The sequence below is a fragment of the Colobus angolensis genome, unplaced genomic scaffold (assembly GCF_000951035.1).
Source record: "Colobus angolensis palliatus isolate OR3802 unplaced genomic scaffold, Cang.pa_1.0 Scaffold158, whole genome shotgun sequence".
Taxonomy (NCBI): domain Eukaryota; kingdom Metazoa; phylum Chordata; class Mammalia; order Primates; family Cercopithecidae; genus Colobus; species Colobus angolensis.
Genome location: NW_012114688.1, coordinates 5,664,462 through 5,686,046, shown reverse-complemented (window position 1 = coordinate 5,686,046; position 21,585 = coordinate 5,664,462). Strand labels below are relative to the sequence as shown.

At 37.0% G+C, this 21,585-nt stretch overlaps 1 protein-coding gene and 1 long non-coding RNA gene across 3 annotated transcripts in view; one reads left to right on the top strand and one right to left on the bottom strand.

Annotated features, from left to right (window-relative positions):
- LOC105508106 overlaps positions 1–7,209 on the bottom strand; it is a 155,540-nt gene extending 148,331 nt beyond the window's left edge. Inside the window, exon 1 of the long non-coding RNA XR_001001206.1 lies at positions 7,120–7,209. This is a non-coding gene — a long non-coding RNA (uncharacterized LOC105508106). The remainder of the gene's footprint in view (positions 1–7,119) is intronic.
- A 26-nt stretch (positions 7,210–7,235) lies between these two features.
- Positions 7,236–21,585, top strand: part of ZRANB2 (zinc finger, RAN-binding domain containing 2) — an 18,980-nt gene continuing 4,630 nt past the window's right edge. For both annotated transcript variants that reach the window (XM_011936906.1, XM_011936907.1), the window contains exons 1-8: positions 7,236–7,593; positions 9,829–9,881; positions 9,972–10,080; positions 11,670–11,752; positions 16,059–16,135; positions 16,353–16,487; positions 17,628–17,797; positions 19,279–19,365. In XM_011936906.1, the coding sequence (XP_011792296.1) occupies positions 7,538–7,593; positions 9,829–9,881; positions 9,972–10,080; positions 11,670–11,752; positions 16,059–16,135; positions 16,353–16,487; positions 17,628–17,797; positions 19,279–19,365 (770 nt within the window). In that variant the 5' untranslated portion in view covers positions 7,236–7,537. The remainder of the gene's footprint in view (positions 7,594–9,828; positions 9,882–9,971; positions 10,081–11,669; positions 11,753–16,058; positions 16,136–16,352; positions 16,488–17,627; positions 17,798–19,278; positions 19,366–21,585) is intronic.

The window sequence follows — 21,585 nt, the reverse complement described above, 5'->3', positions numbered from 1 at the left end:
TTTGTAGTTTTTTTAGTAGAGACGGGGTTTCACCGTGTTAGCCAGGATGGTCTCAATCTCCTGACCTCGTGATCCGCCCGTCTCGGCCTCCCAAAGTGCTGGGATTACAGGCTTGAGCCACCGTGCCCGGCCAGACAAGAGACTTTTAAGAGTTCTAATGACGCTATAACTTTCCTGTTCCTTAACTTTGTCTGTTTCTCTCTAGTTTCTAACTGTGAAAAACTCTTCAGTTATGTTCTGTAACTCATAGATTACAGCAAAAGAACAAATAGTGACAGCAAAGAATGGAAACAACTATGCCAAATCTTGGAGTCTGTAGGAAAGCAATCCAAAAGAATGCTGAATAAGACCTGGCAATGAACCCTTAAGAGGAGAAAGAATATCCCAAGGGTTTTCCATCTAGGCTTATGTCCTCATATCCATTTTCTTACAGAAATCTAAAGTTCTAACATAGCAAATGAATTTTTTTAACAGTCAGGGCACATAGACAACTATCTTACTGACCTGATAATCCAGAAGAACCTTTTTTTTTTTTTTTTTTGGCCAAGACAGTGTTTATGTTTAGGTTGAGTTTGAAAGGCTTTGAACAACTTGTCACATTCTCTCTCATTCCCTAGTATTTTACACAGGCCTGCTTCATTCATTTATGTTACTGTCTGAACCCTGTAAACACTTGAGATTTTCATTTAAGGTTTAAGACTTGATTTAACTGAAAATCCCTTTATAAGAATGTGAACTTTAGGCCAGGTGCAGTGGCTCACGCCTGTAATCCCAGCACTTTGGGAGGCCAAGATGGGTGCATCGCTTGAGATCAGGCAAGACAAGCTTGGCCAACATGGTGAAACCCCATCTCTACTAAAAATACAAAAATTAGCCAGGTGTAGCGGTGCATGCCTATAACCACAGCTACTCTGGAGGCTGAGGCAGGAGATGGTGAAGGTTGCAGTGACCCGAGATCATGCTATTGCACTCCAGCGTGGGTGACAAAGCCAGACTCCATCTCAAAAACAAACAAACAAAAAGAATGTACACTTTAAACTGTTTTTAGTTATTTACACTAGGATGTAAACAGTTTTTCAACTGTTTTTCACTGTGGGAGATGAGAAGCTTTTGAAGAAGTTAAGACTGAAGGAATAACAGGGTCGGGATTAGGGTGAGCCAGATGCCTAGGGTTCAACATTTAAGGAGGCGCTCGTTCTCAAGTGATACTTCCAGGCTCAGCACCTAAGACTGCCTCCTTAAGTTTCATGCCCTATGTGAATTGTTTGCCTCACTCTTGTCCCAGCCCTTTAAGGTAAACTTTAACCAGCTTTGGTTTCTGTTACTTGTGATGAAGTACCCTAATTACATTTCCCTTCCCCACCCATGAACTGAGGGAGTCATTCTTCCTGGGAACACCCATAATATCCTCTGATTATACCTATACTATACTTACAACACAGTTTTCTCACTATTTACACATCCATATGCACCAACACTCTGTGTGTTCCTTAAAGAAAGAGACTGTGACATAATCTTCTTTATAGCTGCAATATCTAGTCCTGTACCTGTTGAGTGGGTAAGCGAATGAATGAATGGACAAATAAATAAATGAGTGTGTTGTCAGCATTGAACATGCCATACCCGCTGTGGCATGGAACACCTGTGAAATCCTTTTGTCAGTAAAAACGTTTTACTTTTGCTATAGATAGATATAGATGGCAAACTTCAACCTGCTTTTATTCTAATTGTGATATGATTTTTCTCATAAGTTTGTAGGTAGTCTGTGTATTGTTCCAGTTTTTTATTTAAACGTATGTGCTCAAGAAAGAACTGCAGTAGATTTGTGACTGACACCGTATTTATGCTTTTGCCCTCAGTCTCCAGCAGGGCCAGCCTCCTTGACCTAATTAGACTTCTCCACTCCCACATGGCTGGTAAATACTATAATTAATTTATAAAGGACTCTGAAACACCAGCTGGCAAAAGTTTCCTATTAATGATTTCTACGGAATGAAAAGAGCATTTAAGTTGTAGGAGAGTTGTAGTGTGTGTGCGCGTGTGTGTGCACGCATGTATTCACATTTTTTAATGTAGTGAATTTCTAAGAATGTCAAATCATAACATGTACTAAGTAAACAAGGTTTAATAATTTCTTGTCATTTCTTTCAGCACATTTATTTTAAATTGTTGAAAGAAATCTGTGTGACAAAATATTCTTACAGATGTATATGGGGTATGTGAGACTTGAATGTTCATGAATATTCACACACATCCCATAAACTATGTCATTCTTAAAAGAAAGTTAAAGAGAAAAAGGTGGACCATCAGTTTAAGAAGGATGTCTCAACGCTTTGAGAAAGCAACAACTGTAGTGGCCTTTTGGAGTATTTGCCTATTCAGAAGCCATGGTTGGCAGAATTTCAAGATGGCTTCCAAGATTTCTGTGTCCTGGTGTACATGCCCTGTATTATACCCTCTCTGTGAGTGTGGGCAGGATCTGTGAATACAATGAGATGGCACTCCTTTGATTAGTTTATGTTAGATGGCAACGGGGATGGAACCATCTCTCCTCTGATTACATTATATTATACAAGACTCTATAGGAGTATTAGTTATAGTAGTGGTGGATAGAGTAATGGTAGTGGCAGCAGGAGCAGTCAACTGGAGAGAAATTCTCCTGCTGGCTTTGGAGAAGTAAACTCCGTTGTGAGATGCCATGTGATTAGGACCTGAGGGCAGTCTCTAGAAGCTGAGAGAAACTCCTGGCCAACATCTCGCAAGAAAATAGGGACCTCAGACATAAAGTTGCAGGGAAGTAAATTCCACTGACAACTGAATATGCCTAAAAGATAATCCCGAGCTTCAGATGAAATTGCAGCTCCACTTGGCACCCTGATTTCTGCCTAGTGAGACTCTAAGCAGAGAATCCAATTAAGCTATGCCCAGACTTCTCATTCACAGAAACAGAGATAACAAATACATGTTACTTTAAGCTTCTAAGGTTGTGGTAACTTGTTACGTGGCACTAGAAAACCAATACAAGAACCAACTGCTTTTTCTTTTCTCTGCGCACTACCCTTTACTCCCCTTTTCCCACAGGAGGGCCTCCTAGCAGTCAGGCCTATACATTACACCATGCTCCTGAAAAACTGGCATAGCTGATTGGACAGAGATGCACACTTGACTCAAGCCAGAGCACCTAGAGTCTGTCTGGAAATTTGAAGATGGGGCTAAAAGGCTCCAGGTGGGAATTTCTTGAATGGAAGAAATAGAAACTTGAACACTTTAGCAGCACTGTCTTCTGTCCAGGGTTGCCTATAGATATTAAAAGCCTTGAGGAAATATTCAAGGAGAGAGAGAATTTATCTATAGCACTCATCTAATTACAAAAATAATTCTAAAAGTCATGGACTCATGTGAGATGGAGTGATTTGCTGTTAAAGAGTCAAGGCAAGGAAAAGCTACTAACATAGCTGCTTATTGTCCAATCAGTGAACATAAAATTTCACCTATTTGTATTAATTATTACTAAAGAAACCATTCCTGTTTAATTTCATATTTACCACTGCAAGGAAAAGGTAGTAACACTATTATCATTCACAATGCCATAGCTCCTTGGATCCTATTATAATTGGAACCGTATAGATCATCTTGCCTCTGCAGTTCCATAATACCATTTATTTAATGCTGATTACAGCATTACTCATATTGCTTCAACATCCATTGTACTGCCTGTGAACACTAGATTCTAATGATTCAAATGTTGTTAGTGTACTTTGTTGATGATGACCACAAATACAGGTCTTACACAGAGAATGCAGGAAAATGCAAACAATTATTCATATTGTGGTCATTAATTTATTGTTTGGAATTTATTAATAGCATTTATTTATAGAACTTATTGCACTAACGTAGAATAGCACATCTCTCAACCATGTCCTCTCTTGAATTGTCTAGATCTTAATCACTACATCCCTAGAGTGTGATCCTTTTAAGGTTGGCTGCAGCCCTGCCTTCCATGTATAGTTATCAGTGGTGAAGATAGATGAGGGACCCTGGATAGATGAAAAGAGTCATCTCATTTGAGCAACCAATGTTCATCCCTTGTTCAACAAGGCTTATGACCAACTCAGAACAGGAGGTTACCATGTTGATTAGAGGTAAGAAAGGACATTGATTGAAATGGCCCATTGGCTTTGTGTTGCTACAGTCTCAAAAGCCCTCAAAGGAAGCAAGCATTGCCATGATAAGTCATGTCTGATATGTGACATGGAGCTTGCAAAGGGGTGATGTGACTGCCCTAATTGTCAGCAGCAGGGTGAGGACTGGAGACCCCAGGATAAAGGATGTCTCCAGACACACATACCATTTTCAAGTGCTCTCCACTAGAGGCAGCTCCTTGGTCTGAGCAGTCAGGGAAGAGCCCACATACTGGCTCACACAGTCAGCTCCAGACCAAGGATGCATGGCGGACAGTGGTGGCCCAGAGCACTGAACTCATCCTGTGTCTGATATTAGTGAAAATCACTCTTGAACCACTGAAAAAGCATCATTCTGGTGGCCCAAACTTGTGCGATGAAAGAAATAATGCCATGAAGAAAATAATGCCCCAGTCAATGGAAGCTTTGGCTCTCCAAGTCGCTCTCCAGCAACTGGCAGGGCCATCCAGCCCTAAGCCACCCTACAGGTGCTAGTCCCAGAGATCCTGGAGCACTGGTGGGACCCTGAGTATGGTAAGAGGGTCATATGGTCAGGAGGGCTTGAAGGGAAGAAACAAAGAAGCCAATAACATTTTATCTAGGCTTAGGGTGTCCCACCCAACAGGTCCTGCTGACTTGGCTGGTCCCCGCCACCAAAAGCAATAGAACATCTCAGGACTTCCATTGCCCAGGACCTACATAGTACTACATTTTGGCTCCATCCTGCTGAATGGTCCAAGACACCCCAGGGGAATTAGGGCATCTCAAGGAAGGCCAGGTGCAGGACCAGGTTAGGAGCCCTGGTTACCCAGGTCTAAGGGCAGTATTGCTTTTTTTTTTTTTTCAGTCTTCTGAACTAAGTAACAGAAAAGCTAGTCTGAGGAAAGAATACTGTGTATGCAGAACGAATTCAGCAAAGAGACAGAGAAAGGGTGCTGATTGAATAGAGGATAGCTTCTTTTAGGATCTTTCTGAAACTGTACTCCTGCTCTAGCATTCCATCAAACACCACCTTCTCTTTATAATATGCTCCCCCTTTTTGTAGTTTAAGTCATTTTATTTTTATTTTTGTTCCTTGCAAGCAGAGTGAGCACTGACGCAATATTTACAGCCAGATTCTTAGCTTTGTAGATTCAGAAACTCAACTTTACCATTTCCACCAGAGCTAATCTCCTGGGGACCAACATATTAAGAGGACAAATAAACAACTGATATGCATTTCAGAATGCCAATTTCTTAATATATAAAGAGAGCTTAATCCAGATGAACAAATTGTGTGGAAAAATTCACTCTGGGAATTTCACCATGGTAGGTTAAGTGTGCTCAGGAGAGAAGACAAATTATCAGAGGACTGTTTGGTGAGCATATAGTAAGAACAAAGAAAATGGGTAGAATTTTTCTTTCAAATTAGGATAGCTGAAATAAATTTCTTTTGTAGGAATATTTATCTTTGAAAAATCGGCTATAGTCCTTGAACACAAATAACCTCTTCTGGTCATTATCAGATGTATTCACAAATTTTGTTCATTGTTATCCTAGACTTACTATAGAGGATTTTTCTCTTGACAAATAATTCTCCCAGAAAAATTTTGCTAATTACAGTTAGTATAGTTGATTAACTGTTGTTGCATTAACTGCATGTCATCTACCAGCTCTGGCATCTATTATTCCTATTGACCCCATCAAGTCACCATCTCCTCTCTACTCTCAACGGTGATCACTATCCAAGATTAGTTTTGCTGCTTTTGAACTTCATGTAAATGGAGTTATATAGGATATGCCATTTTGTGTCTGGCTTTTTTCAATTCAAGACTGTGTTTGTGAGTGAAATAAATACTAGTCAATAATCTGATTGTAATTTGTTATTCTTGTTACTGTATAGAGCATTCCAACTGTGTAAATACATGACAATTTATTTATCCAGGCTACCATTGATAAGCAATTGGGAAGGATGACTGTATATGCTGTATTCTAAAAAAACTTATTGCATTTGTATACCAGAATCTATGCATAAGAATGCTCACACTGGTGTTGTTTGTAATACCAAGCCTGAGAAACAGAAGGAATAAACTGTCGCAAAATGGAATAGTATCAGTATACAACAGTGAAAATAAAAGAACTACACCTATATGCTTCTACATGCAACTACCTAGGATTAATTTAGAGGCATAATATTGCATGAACAAAAAAAGAGTACATAATCAACTATACTTATATAGCTCATCAAATTGAACATACATGTATATTAGATTTTGAACGGAAGTCGAGGGTTAAAGAAAGAGAGGGCTGCTTAACAGCAAATACAGAATTTTTGTCCAGCATAAGACCTACAGAGGTGGGAGATCAGCTTAATGCCAGTGCCCATAGCTCCTTACAGGCTGGGGTAATTTATAGGCCTGGGTGGCAGTGGTCTGCGGTACCATGGCCTGCTTCCTGGGAAAATGTTGATAAGGTGTTCCCAGGATGAGGTGGCTCTGGCCCTTTTTCTGGTGGAATGTGGTACTTTCTCCTAGCAGAATATAAGAGGCAGCCTGTTTCTCACGGCCCAAACCCCGTGGAATGTTTCACTTTGACTAAGGTCTGCAAAATGGCAGGGGGCTTACAAAAATGGTGCAGTTCGGACTAACAGTGTACACAAATTAAATTTTTAAAAAGAAAAGAATAAATCCCAAATATGGGAACGTGTTACCTGTGGAAGAAAGTAATGGGATGGTATCAGGAAAAGACACTGGTAATTTAAACAATGTTGGCAATATCTCAGTTTTAAAATTACCAGTTGGTTCCCATGTATAAATTGTTTACTTATCTGTTACACCTATTTATGTATATATAAAAAATAGGTTTCTTAACGACATCCCACGTGTATGAAGTAACGGAATTTTTATGCCTTATTAAAATAATTTCCCTAAAAATTTGAAGAGCCCGAGCTGCCTCTTGCCCTAAAGGAACCCCAGGCCCCTGAATCGATCAGTCACTTCCGCCTCCACCTTTCCAGCTCCACCTATGAAAGCGGAAGTACTTTACTCTTGGGTCCTCCCACCTGTAGGGGGCTCTCCGAGGCTTCTAGTGCCACGAAGGCCTCCTATCTGGGTTGTCCTTATGACGCCTGTTAGTTTAGTCCTAGAAAAGATATTTGTATTTTAACTTTTTCATCTAAGAAACAGTAGCACAGGCATCTTAGTCTGGACAACAACGTATAATCTGAATTCCTGGTCAGTTCCCTCATTATCAAACCCTGACGCAGTAGTAGGCGCGAGTCAGGCAATGTGGGGACAGCCCCGAGTTGCCGAAAGTCCCCGGTCCGCTTTCCTCCTGTGAAGACATAGCTGCGGGTGGCTGTGCTGGTGGCGTTCAAGATGTCGACCAAGAATTTCCGAGTCAGTGACGGGGACTGGATTTGCCCTGACAAAAAGTGAGTTCAAGAAGGGTCCTGAATTGGGGCGGAGTTTATTAGTGGAAGCTTTCCCAGGTCTGTTCGGCATTTTCCTTTTCTATGATTTCCTGTGCCTCAAGACGGGTTGAGGCGGCGAACCGCCAGTTCCCGGGCGGGAATACGGCTCCCAATCTCCGCACGAGAGAGGTCTTTCCGGCGTCTTTGTTCTAGATATGTCTTCAGCGTTTCGTCGACATTACCTCTCCAAGGTAGCCCCTCTTTTTAGAGTGCGAGATGGCCTACCTTTTAGCCCCACGCCCCACCCCCGCCCCGGCCAGGTTTCAGCGATAGGAAATCTCTCCGGTCAGGCCAGCTTGGTGTTAGATCTCCCCCACGTGACTTTTCCCTGCAGAACTTTATTCTTGTTCACGGAAAATACTGCTTCCTCGCACTCGTCCTTTTGCCTCTTACAGTTTACCTTGTTTTGTATTTTTACTCAAACTTTTCCTCCGTACTATTTTTCTCTTTTCCCCAAACTCTAACCTCTTTGATTTGGGAAATTCTGACATTTTCTTTGTGGATCTTTTCTCCACAAGAATTGGGCATTTCGCCTCCTTAGAGCCGAAAAGGAGGGAAGAGGCCTGTGTTTTTGCCTACTCAGCCCTTAAGATGCCTGCAGCAGAGAAGCACGTGTGTTAGTGGCTCTGCTTTTTGACATTGTTGCCCATGCCAATGTACTCTACTAAATTGTTAATCAGATTTTTTTGAAGGGTGCACAAGTAGATGTATCTATTCGGAAATAACATGGAAAATAATTTAATGTACAACACATGTTCATATAAAAGCCTTTTATTTATTGTACCTAAGTTGGCCACAAATAAAGAGGTTTTGATTGTAAAGAGCAAAAACTTTGGAACAAACCTTGGTTTAGTTAAAATTCTATTACTTATTTAACTGCTAAAAAAGGAATAGAATTACTTTTTTATGAAAACATGAAACAACATGGATAAGGTGTGTAGACAGTGACGTGTAGCAAATTCTAATGGGTAGCTGTTGATAGTAATTTGATATTAAGATCACCTGAAGGAGTAGTTCAAGCCTAACAAATGATATTGAATAGAACCAAAGTTATATATTATCGATAGTATTGCTCTGAGTGGTAAGACGTTACTGAAAACGTTCAAAAGATTTAGAACAACTTCTGACTTTGTTGTTACCTGTAAAATAATGTGCTTTTGTCAATGTCTTTAATGACAGCACACCCAAATATTTGAGGTAGGACTCTCAAGGAGAGTGCATTTCAACTCATTTACAAATACATGAATAGAAAGTTGCTTGTACAATATGTGTAAATACAGGAGAAATTTTCAGAGTATATTTTCCATGCTTAATGGAGTTAAAAGGAATATTTTTAGGGGAAAAACTTAGTCTAAATATTATTTAGAGTGTTTCACTTTAGTGTAATCCCATACTTCACATCTGTATTGTATTCTAGTATAATGCCTTAAAAATCAGCTTTTTAAAATTTAAGCATTACATGTCATTCAGAGCATTTAACATACTTTTACCAATATACACATGTACTTCTAAGGTCATGTGAGTGAACCAGTAATTCTTTAGGTTTGAGTTTGTTGAGTATAAACATAAAGTCATACTGTACTACATGTGTTGAGATTATTGGTTTTGGTGATTGTGTCATTTTTTTTCCAGCTAAGTCTCAGAGAACTGAGTTTTGCCCTGTAAAACTCAGTTTTCTTAAAATTATTGAACCTTTTTGTATTTTTAGTTAGTACAACCTATCTTTGATTCCTTACCATCCTACCTACTACCTGTAAAAATATAATTTCATTAAGATCCATGAAGCCCTCCTTGATTTATAAGTTTTTTCCTCATTGGTCTACCCCTAGGGTTTAAAACTCCCTGGTACCTTATAAGTAATTACTGAAGTGGAGTTAACTGTCACTTCTAACTTTGTAAAGGGATTATAACTAATGATATCTGCTAATGTGAGAACTTGAGGCAGAGATCCTAAGTAACTTAACCAAAATCACATCACTGGTAAATGGAAGATTGGGATATCTTATTTTGAATTTGTGATTCCAGTCTAATGTTTTTCCCCCAGTAAATTGTGAGGAGGTTTTTGTTGGTAGCATTGACATTAACATGATTAAGATGTATTAGAAGTTATGAATTCCAGATATGTAGTGAGGACAAGTTAAAATGTAAAATTTTACAAATTTAAATTTTTATAAATGCTTTTTATTCCGTTTTCAGATGTGGAAATGTAAACTTTGCTAGAAGAACCAGCTGTAATCGATGTGGTCGGGGTAAGTATTTAAAGAAGATTCTATTTATACTGTATATATATCATTTATTTATTTCTCCAGGTTCATATTGCATGATTTTTCTGTTTTCAGAGAAAACAACTGAGGCCAAGATGATGAAAGCTGGGGGCACTGAAATAGGAAAGACACTTGCAGAAAAGAGCCGAGGCCTGTTTAGTGCTAATGACTGGCAATGTAAAACGTATGTTTTTTAAATTATTGTCTGCTCTTTCTTCCAAAATAATAGATCTGGCCACTACTTGTTTATATTACAGCTCTTATTAACCACATTGACAAGCCAGGGTAATCTTTTAAATCCAACGTATTGTTATTCAGTCTCACCTTCAAGTATAGTATAAAGAAATTTTAAATTATTCTCTGCATTTTTTAATGATAATAGTTGTCACTGTGATGGATTTTGTATACCAGTAAACAAATGCTTATGGTGAGCTAAAAACCAATTGGAGGGTGGCGGTACTTAAAAGTACTAAGGCCTACTTCTTCCTATTATTGAAAAATCCCCCCAATTTTTAGACTGTATAGTTAGTGTGAAATACACCATGAAACTCATTTTGCCTATTTACAAAATAATGTTAGATTCATAAGTTGTGCGCCATAAGTAATTGTGTCTAATTATAGGTAGGTTTCTTAATGATTTTTATTTTCAGGCTTAGATTTAATTCTTTATTGATTTTTCCAACTTCCATCTTTTCTTTGTGCAGATGAATCCTATGTGTATGAAAGAGGAGTAAACCAAAAAAGTATTAAATAAATTTCTCTTTTTGTTTGTTTGTATTTTTTGTTTTTTGTTTTTTGTTTTTTGAGACGAGGTCCCACTCAGTCACCCAAGCTGGAGTGCAGTGGGGCGATCTCAGCTCACTGTAACCTGTACCTCCCAGGCTCAAGCAATCTTCTCACCTCAGCCTCCTTAGTAGCTGGGACCACAAGCCTGCACCACTATGCCTGGCTCATTTTTTAATGTTTTTGGTAGAGACAGGGTTTTACCATGTTGCCCAGGATGCTTGAACTCCTGAGCTCAAGCATTCTGCCTGCCTTGGCCTCCCAAAATGCTGGGATTGCAGGTGAGGCATGAGCCACTATTCCCCACCCTAGAGTCTTAAATAAACTTCTGATCCTCTAGATTATAAATTTGTATTGGAAAAGTTTCCAGCAACAGATTTGGTCACTGGATTTGGTATGCTTTGGAATTCAGTGCTTGAACTGATACCTCAAAAAAGTAAATTAACATTATTTATAGGGTATAACCATACTCTTTAAGGTATATTCAGAGACTGAGAAATTAGTGGAGCCTTTAATTTAAAGTTATATTTTTTCATAAGGCATCAGAATATCTATACAGGTTCAGTATCAGTTATCTGAAATGTTTGTGGGTTCAACATCCCTAATCTGAAAATCTGAAATGCTCCAGTGAGCGTTTCTATTGTGTCATGTCCTCTCCCAAAAAGTTAGATTTTGGAACATTTTTGGATTTTGAATTTGTGAATTAGTGATACTCGACCTGTGGTTATAGTTTGTCATTTACTTCTCAAAATTACAAAGGCATTCTTCATACTATATAAATTTTGCTTCTCTGCTTAAATGGTTCAGTCCATTGTTGGAATCCGCATTCACTCTTCAGACCATTGTACATTTTCTTTGTTTACATTACCACTTAATAAACATGTTGATAGTGGTTTCATCCTAGTTTTTATTTTAAAATTCTAAAATATCTAAAAATTTGATATTCATCTATATTATAGCCTACTAATTTGGTGTTTTTCACTTCTAAAGTTGCAGCAATGTGAATTGGGCCAGAAGATCAGAGTGTAATATGTGTAATACTCCAAAGTATGCTAAATTAGAAGAAAGAACAGGTACGATACAACCACATTTTAACCAAATGATTTTTTTTAAAGCACTAAATATTGAAACAATAATTGTATCACCTTCGAGTAAGAGCCACAGTAAGTGAGGATTCTGTTTATTCTGCTCTGGATGTTTCTTACTGGAATTTTTTCTCCCCATACACACATACAAATCTGTTGTTTCACAGTTTCACAATTTATAAAATAACAGTGTTAGGGACCTTTATCCTAACAAGGAGGGACATAAGAGTACTTTTAGAAATATTCTCCTCCTCTCCCTTTCACTGGTTTGCGTGTTTATTAGTAATGATATAATGATATCATTTTTAAATTCTTTTGATAGTCTGCTGTGACTTAAAAGGGCAAAGCCACACAATTTAAAGTGTTCTTCTAAAGCTTTGGCAATAATTCTGCAACTTAACTATGTGTTAGGATCATCTGAAAAACTTTTTAAAATACAGATTGCAAAGTGCAGACCTGTTGAAGTTATTTGGTGGTGGGTTTCCAAAATTTGCAGGTGTTTTGGATGGCGTTTGGTAATCATTGGTCTAATTAATAGCTGATCACTGGCTTTGTGTGTTGTTACTGGTGAAATGAAAATGTTTACCTAATAGCATACAGTATCCATTATCACCAATTAGCCCAACCACATTATCTGTTTACTTAAAATCTGATTTGTCATTCAACTGCTTACATGTCACATGATCAAAGGATTCGAATCCTTCTATATATAGTCACCCTGTCACATTTAGACTTGGTGAACTACTTCCCTTTTTTCTTTGCCTCTCTAACTTTAGGCCATTTTCATTGTCTGTTTAGTTTCTGGGGATCGGGGGGCCACTGTTGAATCTTTTCCGCCTAGCTCTTCCAGACTTCAACAGAAATTCTACTTTTATCTCCTCCACCCCTTTTTAAAAAATTATATTCACATATGTGAGAACATTATAATGTCCTCAATCCGCCCCTTCCCCCGCCCCACCACCATTTTCAGTCCTCAAATCCTACCTTATTCTTAGGAAGTGATTTTGCCTTTCCACTGATTGGGTAAGTTAAGGCCTTCTGACAAGGATCTGGTTTTTTCCTTCCCTCATCTAAGGTACACCGGCACCTCCACCACCACCCCTCCCCCACCTCGTTGGATTGATTGATTATTCTGTCTCCTTTGTAGGTTTCTCTTCTTTTGGCCACGGATGTTGGGATTCTTCGCAGCCATCCCTGACCCTCTTTCTTTCCTCTATTTTCTAGGTGTTTTCTTCCAAGCCCAAAGTTTTAAGTAACTTTGCCTTGATACCCAAGTTTATGTCTCCAGCTCAGACTTCTTTGACCCATATATCCAGCTGCCTATTCAACATTGCCATGCAAATGTCAAACTCATTATATTCAAACTGAATTTGTGATTTTTACCCCTGGGACCTGACCCTCTTCCAATGATCTCTTTCTCATGATTAGTACCACTCACTTACATTTGTTACATAAGCTGGAATTCTAGATGTCCTTCTTAGCCTAGATAGCTCCTTCTTGGTATCTCCAATACCCCAAAAATTCTTTTTCATTACCACCTTAGGCAAAGATATTATTATGTTTTGTGGAAAAATAGCCACCTAGCTGGTTTCTACATATTTTTTATTTCCAAATTTAAAACCCTTTTTTAAAAACCCCATTTTGATTGCTTTTAGAATAAAGTCTTAAAATCTTTTTAACAGTTTCACAACTTAAAAAAACTTTTGACCTATTTCCTATGTAAATTATTTCCCATTTAGATCCCATGTATGTTTAAAAATATTTCCTGACTCCTTTATAGTTTCATTATCACAAGAACTATAGTTTAACAGAGAAGTAAGCAAATTTTATATTGGTAACTCCTCACATTTCTTTACTTGTTGTCATTTTTCGGTCATTCTGGTGTCTTGAACCTTTCTCACTTCCGTTACTACAAGTATTTGTCTTTGCTGGTAACAGTTGAAGGTGTGAAATGACTTACTCTGTTGCTGTCCACTTTCTTTTCGCTATTTATAATAAAGCAGTGCAGGATTCAGGGAGCATTTCGTAAGCATGAGACAGATATGAATAAAAGAGAATGTGATTCACTAACTCTGAAAGATTACTGCCTTATCCTGTGTAATTCCATCAAATTGTTCAGTAATTTACTACTTCTGTTTCGGGATTTAGGATTATTTTTGTTTTGGTCAGCTTAAAAAAAAAAAATTAAAGATAATGGCATAAAAACAATCTTAGCACATTGCGGTTTTTATTCTTTTGGATTATTTCCTTAGAATAAGTTCTCAGGAGTTGAATTAATTGTTCAGAGTGTAGAATCACAGAATTTTCCTGTTAGTGCCTTGGTTATTCCTTTGAAGTACATGTTATATCCATCCCCCTTTCCCGCTTTTTTTCCATTGTCACAATCCTGATCCAAACATTAATTTTAAACCTGTGTTTGATTCTTTCCTGTCCCTTGCTCAGCTTTTATATTATACTGTGAGACAAATTTGAAAATATATTCATTGTAAGACTTACACAGAAATTCTTGGCTACTTTCTAAAGCTTTCCGAAGAAATTCAAATTCATTAGATGATTCCAGAATTATGTTTTCTGTATTCATTACTTGAAGACATTTATAGGCCACTGTGCAAGGTGCTGGGGATACCTAAGAGAGCAAAATAGTCTTACAGCACCAAAGATTAATGAAGTCCTCTTTAGGAAAGCTGTGCTTAAGCTAAGAAGTGAAAGATGAGTTACCTGAGTAATGGATTAAACACTCTTCTTTCTGTATGTGGAGAAGTAATTAGGAGAGGTGTGGCAAGAGCGGAAATAAAACCAATTTATACGCATTACCTAAAATGCTTTAAATCAGTAGAATGAAGGAAACATACATACCATTCCATTGATTCCACTATCTCAGGTATTCAGTGAAAATGATATGCTTCAGGTTTTTCACGATAGGGAGCTAGTGTATTTTCCATTTACAAGGAAAGAGTTAATGAGCTAGATTTATATTGTATGGGTTCATACAACATACCTTACTAATGTCTTTGTTGTCAACAGACTATTTTGCTGCCTTTTAAAATAATTTTATTTACATACTTTTGAAAAATTAACTACGTGAGTTATAGTTCACTTTCTGATCTTACTATGATTTATTTTTGAGCTTTCCATATTTGTCATATTTTTTCAGTTTTTTCTTATGTAAATTATTTCCCATTTGGATCCCATGTATGTTTAAAAATATTTTTATTAACTTCCAACTATTTTGAAGTTTTCACTAGTACAAAGTATAATGAAGAAAAGATGTATTAGTGTGGGGGTTTTTTTCCAGAAAGTGAAATTTTAAAAAGATTTTTTAAATATTCATGATAGGCAAATTTTAAGTTACAAGTCCTAATTTTTATAAAATATTTTTATTATAAATCTGTTTAATATTTTGCTGATGAATGGAGTCCCTAAGTCTGAAAATCACGGGCCGTATGTCCTGATACTGCTCTGGAGTATGTGACCAGTTAGATTGTATTACTCTTGATCAACACGTACCTCTTTAATTTTCAACGGGAGACTTTTTCAGAATATGTCAGCTCACTTTTCCTAAAGCTAGCTCATTTTCTTTAATTCCAGTCTCTCCTTTAAGCTTATGTCAGAGATCTGCCAAATGAATTGTATACATTGGGTATGACATGAAAGAACAGTGGTTTGCTAATCTCAACTACTTTTTAATAGAATAATTTAATTTCAAAATGTACTGGCTACTTCAGAGAACCTATGTGACTTTTACCTATGTGTTTATACCAGTTAAACCAGGGCCAAAAGATGGCCTTTATTGTGTTACTGTGTTTGTCTATATAATTAGGAATTTTCCAAGCTCTAATAAGGCCCGCTACATTTTAAAGTAGCAAAATTTTAGTGTATCAGAAGATTTCAGACTATTCGCATCTGGTAAACAGTGGAATTTAATGCTTGGTTGTTACTGAGCCCAGAAGAATTCTTCCCAGAAGAATTATGATAAACTATAGAGGAAAGTCCTTTAAACTTTGTAGCAGAAGTTTGAAATGTTTTCCACCAATACATTCTATGAATTGAATAAGTCATGTAGGACAATTTGGAATTGAAAAGAGCTAGAAGTATAGTCATGTGACGTTCCAACTAAGTTCTATTCATTTTCTGTGGTGATTTCTAATATGCTTTCTTAAAGACTAGTAATTTGTTAGATGGGTAGGCAGCTATTGTTGATTAGATTTTTGTTGTTGTTTGGAGATTTGGGCATGCTGTGTTTATTATTTAAATCAATTGTCATCGGGTAACAATTTGTGCCCTCTTTTTTAAGGATATGGTGGTGGTTTTAATGAAAGAGAAAATGTTGAATATATAGAAAGAGAAGAATCTGATGGTGAATATGATGAGGTAAGCTATATGTTGGTGTTCAGATTGAATATAAATTAGAAAAACTTCTTAAATGCAAAGGAAAACTTAAACATATTTTATTTTTGTAAGTGCAATTTGAGTCTTCAGCAACTATCATTTTCAGGAAATCATAAATATCTAAAAATAATTTTTTAGAAAATGTATTAAGTTTAATGCATTGTCAGCTGACAAGTATTTTGAAATTGTTTTTCTCTAGTTTGGACGTAAAAAGAAGAAATACAGAGGGAAAGCAGTTGGTCCTGCATCTATATTAAAGGAAGTTGAAGATAAAGAATCAGAGGGAGAAGAAGAGGATGAGGATGAAGATCTTTCTAAATACAAATTAGATGAGGTGAACAATTTTCTTGTCCTATTTCCCTTTTGTCTTATGTGAGTTACACTATAATATGAATGCTTTTGACAACCTCAGACACTTGGTGAAGATATATTCTGTGTTTTCATTTGTTCTCACAAAGGTTTTGGGTTTCCACTCTGCCAAGTACTATTTGTACTTGGAACACTACTGTTCTGGAGATACAGTAGTGACCAAAACAGAACCACCTTTCTCTTATTCAGTTCTAGAGGAGGAAAGATATAAATAGATAATGTTTGATAGCAATAGTCTTATGAAGACACATGATGTGATAACAGTTTAGAAGCAACTTTGGTTTTTGCTGATGGATAATGTCTAAGGAGGTGAAGTTTGAGCTGATGGGAAGTTTGAGCTGATAGGAAGGAGCCAGCAATAAGAGCTGAGGTGAGAGCATATTTTGGCAGAAAACAGCAAATACAGGTTCCCTAAATAGGAGATAAGCCAGCAACCTTCAAAAATATCATACATAGGCCAGTATAATTAGAGCAGAGGGGAGAATGAGATGAAGGGGACAGCACACTCTTCAGGTCTGGTGATACTTGTTCTGTCAGGCCAGAGTGTAAGTTTTATTCCATATTAAGGGTACCTTAGAGCCTGATCATAAGAGGTCCTAGAATGCAACTAAAGAAATAATAAGCCAGTTTTAAAGTTTTTAAGAAAAAAGTGAGATGTATTTATCTGGCCTGTGTTTCAGAGTGATGACTGTCAGTATATTGAGATATTAGAGAGACAGAATGGATCTTCAGATTTGAGGAGACCAGCTAAGAGGTTCCTATAATTATAATATGCTAGAGAATAAGAAACAGAGTTTCTAAGACCAAGAATGGTGAATTCAAGGACTTTTAAGGAGGTGGACTTGAAAATTATTGGGTGATGCATATGTGTGACAGAAAAAGTGTGTATGACCTCCAGGTTTATGTCTGTGCAATACCTGAGACAAAGCTGTCAAGTCTGTTTATTTGAGATGAGTTTAGTAGGTGAATTTTAGAATTCCGAATGAATTTGCTGAGATACCTGTGATATATGTATATGGAGGTGCTCAGTACACTTAACTGTTTTATCTTTCCTGGTAGGTAACACTAATATCTAAATGTCTAATTATAATTGAATTTTTGTTAGGATGAGGATGAAGATGATGCTGATCTCTCAAAATATAATCTTGATGCCAGTGAAGAAGAAGATAGTAATAAAAAGAAATCTAATAGACGAAGTCGCTCAAAGTCTCGATCTTCACATTCACGATCTTCATCACGCTCATCCTCCCCCTCAAGTTCAAGGTCTAGGTCCAGGTAAACGGGTACAGGTCAAGGGTAACACCAGTCAAAATGTCAGTATCTAACTTTTTTATTTACAAATTTTGTTTTTCTTGACAAAATAAACTTTCCTTTTTATTTTAAAAATTTAATTCAAGTCAACTTTTAAAACAATTTTTCAGCTTAGTGCCATACAGTTGTTGTCCAGTATTTTTAGAAATGTGAAGTCTTAGCATGAAACTTCCTTAATTTATTTTAGCCTCATGCTTTTGACTAAAATAGACTTAAAAACTGAATTGAATTTTTACATACACTTACATTTAATTAATCTAAAGAGATAGCTTACATTTAGAAATTAAGTAAAGGGAAGATCTGTATTTTCATTCAAGATGTTAAAGGCTAGCACAGAAATTTTCTAGGCATTAAATCATTGCTTATTACACAATGTTTAAATAGTTTGCTTTGATACCAGTATTCTGAATAAAGGAGCAAATTCAGCCATGTTAGTTCTGTTGACTTAATGTTCATAATTTTGAGAAGTCCAGGAGTAAACTAAATAGAGGACTCATTTGTTGTACTTGAATATTCTTTTATTTGTTGATGTAAAATATATAATCTCTGATTTTATAGTTAACAATAAAAATAAAATTATAGGTGAGTGAAAGCAGTGATTTAAATTTAACAGTGTCCTCTTGAAGAACCTTAATCACAGTTAAGTGATAGCATGGGCAATGAATTTTAATCACATTTAGGAATAAAATATTAGCTAATAGTGTAACAATTAGATATATGTTAATTGAGCACTACAAAGCCTGAAAGCTTAACAAAGTGGGGCTATAGCTAGTAATTTTTTGGTAAAAATATAGTGATCTTTTTCTACAGGTTATTATTATAAAAGACAAATTATAGTTGTAAATTAGATTAATGAATTTTGTGAGTTTTAAAATTTGTATGAACCATGTCTCCCGTTGTGTCATATTTTCCAATAATATAATTACCTAACAATGACAGAGTTACACTTTTTCCCTTTAATTCTCTAAGCATTGAGTAAACAGAAACATAGGGATGAAATACACACATGCCAACATTCAAAACTTTGTACTAACTAGAAACAAAAATAAAAGGGGATTTATAAAGGCAAATGATGGAGACATTTTAGAGAAATTAAGTATAAACTGCAACATTCTGTTTTCTTGGATGTATTCTGGGTAGCTTCTAGTTACTTGTAAACAAAGTATTCATTGTTTTTGTAATAAAGTGATAATACTTGATGTTTTATTTGTCTAGTTGAGTGGCTTTAGGGTAATTTAGTCGCTTGGAAAGTGATAGTTTTTTTTTAATTACCTTTTGTTACTGGATCTTACCTAATTTAAAATACTATGTTTTGAAAGTATATATCTCGTATAGTTATCTTTTTATATGAAAATGAACTCTAATACATATCTTTCTTTCAGTGTTCATATCACAAAGCTCAATTAAGTGGTCCTGGAAAAAAAAATCCTTCCATGTTGTTCCAGGTCCCGTTCAAGAAGTTCTTCCAGTTCGCAGTCAAGATCTCGTTCCAGTTCCAGAGAACGTTCGAGATCTCGTGGGTCGAAATCAAGGTGAATGAGGTAGCATCTCTCTGTAAAACAGAGAGAAAAATATTTAAAGGCTGCAGAAGGTGTTGCTGCTTTTTCCCCCCTTATTTTGCTTCTACTTGTCAATTTTATTTTAGCATTAGAAAACTAATGCACTTGCCTCAGCTTAATTTTCTCACCATGAAATGTTTCCATTGCCAGCAGTGTGCCAAGACATTCCCATGGTTGAAATCAGGTGTCTATTTTGCATTATGTAGTGTTTATTATTTTGGCAGTAAGATGTGATGAAGTAGGAAGATGAAGCCAAGTCTTATCGCCACATCGTATATTAAGATTATATATGGCCAGGCACAGTGATTCATGCCTATAATCCCAGTACTTTGGGAGGCTGAAGTGGGAGGATCACTTGAGGCCAGGAATGTGAAACCAGCCTGAGAGACAAGGTTATGGTGAACCTTGATCACTGTAATCCAGCCTGGGTGACAGGAGTGAGACTATGTCTCAAAAAAAAAAAAAAAAAAAATTAATAGTAGTTCAAATAAAATTACATATGTAAATAAAAAGAAAAATTTTCTTCATTATTAAAAGGAAGAAAAATAACCCTGCCTCAAAACAGGTTCTGTTTTGCACAGCAGTTGTTTCAATATTTTCAGAAACAAATTTGCCATTTATATCAGATAAAGTTCCTAGAGAGTACTGTACTCTCATTTTCCTTTCTAGTTTTACACACAGTATTACTTATAGAGCACAAAACACTCTCAAAACTAAATCAGGAAATCTAGTTGGTTAGTTGAGATAGGATGTGGTCTTAAGTAGTAGACAGTGTTGTAAACTTTCAGGTTGCATGTACTCACATCTGTAGAGGGAAACATAATTTGAAAGATGCTCTTTCAGGAAATTTTTCTGTATTTAGTCAAAATATGCTATCTTTGTTTTTAAGTTAATTTATGATGACCTACTAAAAGCATCTCAAATAAAAATAAGAAAATGAAATTCCATATTTGTAGAAATTCACGTTGAAGTCTCACCGTGGCTCTTTTGGTAACAGTATTTGCTGCTTTGAATCAAATTTGGCATTAAAGGACTGCCACAGTGTAATCATGTTAAGGAGAAAAGAATGATGTGCACACTTGGATTATAAGCCAATAAGAAATAGGTAACAAGGTCAGGCTCGGTGGCTCATGCCTGTAATCCCAATACCTTGGGAGGCCAAGGTGGGAGGGTTGCTTGAGCCCAGGCGTTCGAGACCAGCCTGGGCAACACAGTGAGACCTTGTCTACTAAAAATAAAAATTGAAACAACCAACCAGGCATGGTGGTGTGTTCTGTAGGCTGAGGTGGAAGGATCACTGGAGCCCTGGAGATTGAGGGTGCAGTAAGCCATGCTACTGCACCACAGCCTGGGGAACAGAGAAAGACCCTGTCTCAAAAAAAAAAAAAAAAAAAAAAAAAGAACAAGAATTCCTTGGTCATAAGCAACAATACCCAGCAAAGGAGAGAAACCACTATTTCAAAGGTGTGTGTCTTGTGAATAAAATACTACAGAAGCGAAGACATCTGGTGTTTTCCTTCGCCCCAGGATTAATTACATGGTGTTGAATAGATAGCCCAGGCACAGGGGAAAGAGTGTGTGTTTTCACTTCCTGTGTCCTATCTTCACGTGTAAGCCAGTGGAAAAGATACTGAGCAAGGGTCAGGAATGTCAAGACCAAGGGAAGATTCCCTGATAGGAAGGGACATAATCCTTGAAATATAACAGGGTTATCTGAGCCACAAATGCTGATTTTAGGGTGACCTCTGAGAGTTTTCTCTTGACCTCCACTCATCACTCTGACTTTATTTGCTGACCCTGGCTAAGCACGTGGGCTCCCTCAGGGAAATATCATTGAGGTTCACAATCATGCTTTAGGTTTTTAAGAAATACAAGTGTTTTCTGTACTAGTACTGAATGATTATTATGTAAAGAATGTATATCATCAAAGCAAAAAGAAAATGAGGCCAGGCACAGTGGCTCATGCCTGTAATCCCAGCACTTTGGGCAGCTGAGGCGGGTGGATCACCTGAGGTTAGGAGTTCAAGACCAGCCTGGCAAACATGGGTGAAACCCCATCTCTACCAAAAAATACAAAAATTAGCTGGGCGTGGTGATGGGTGCCTATAGTCCCAGCTACTTGGGAGGCTGAGGCAGGAGAATCGCTTGAAACCAGGAAGCGGACATTGCAGTGAGCTGAGATCGTGCCATTGC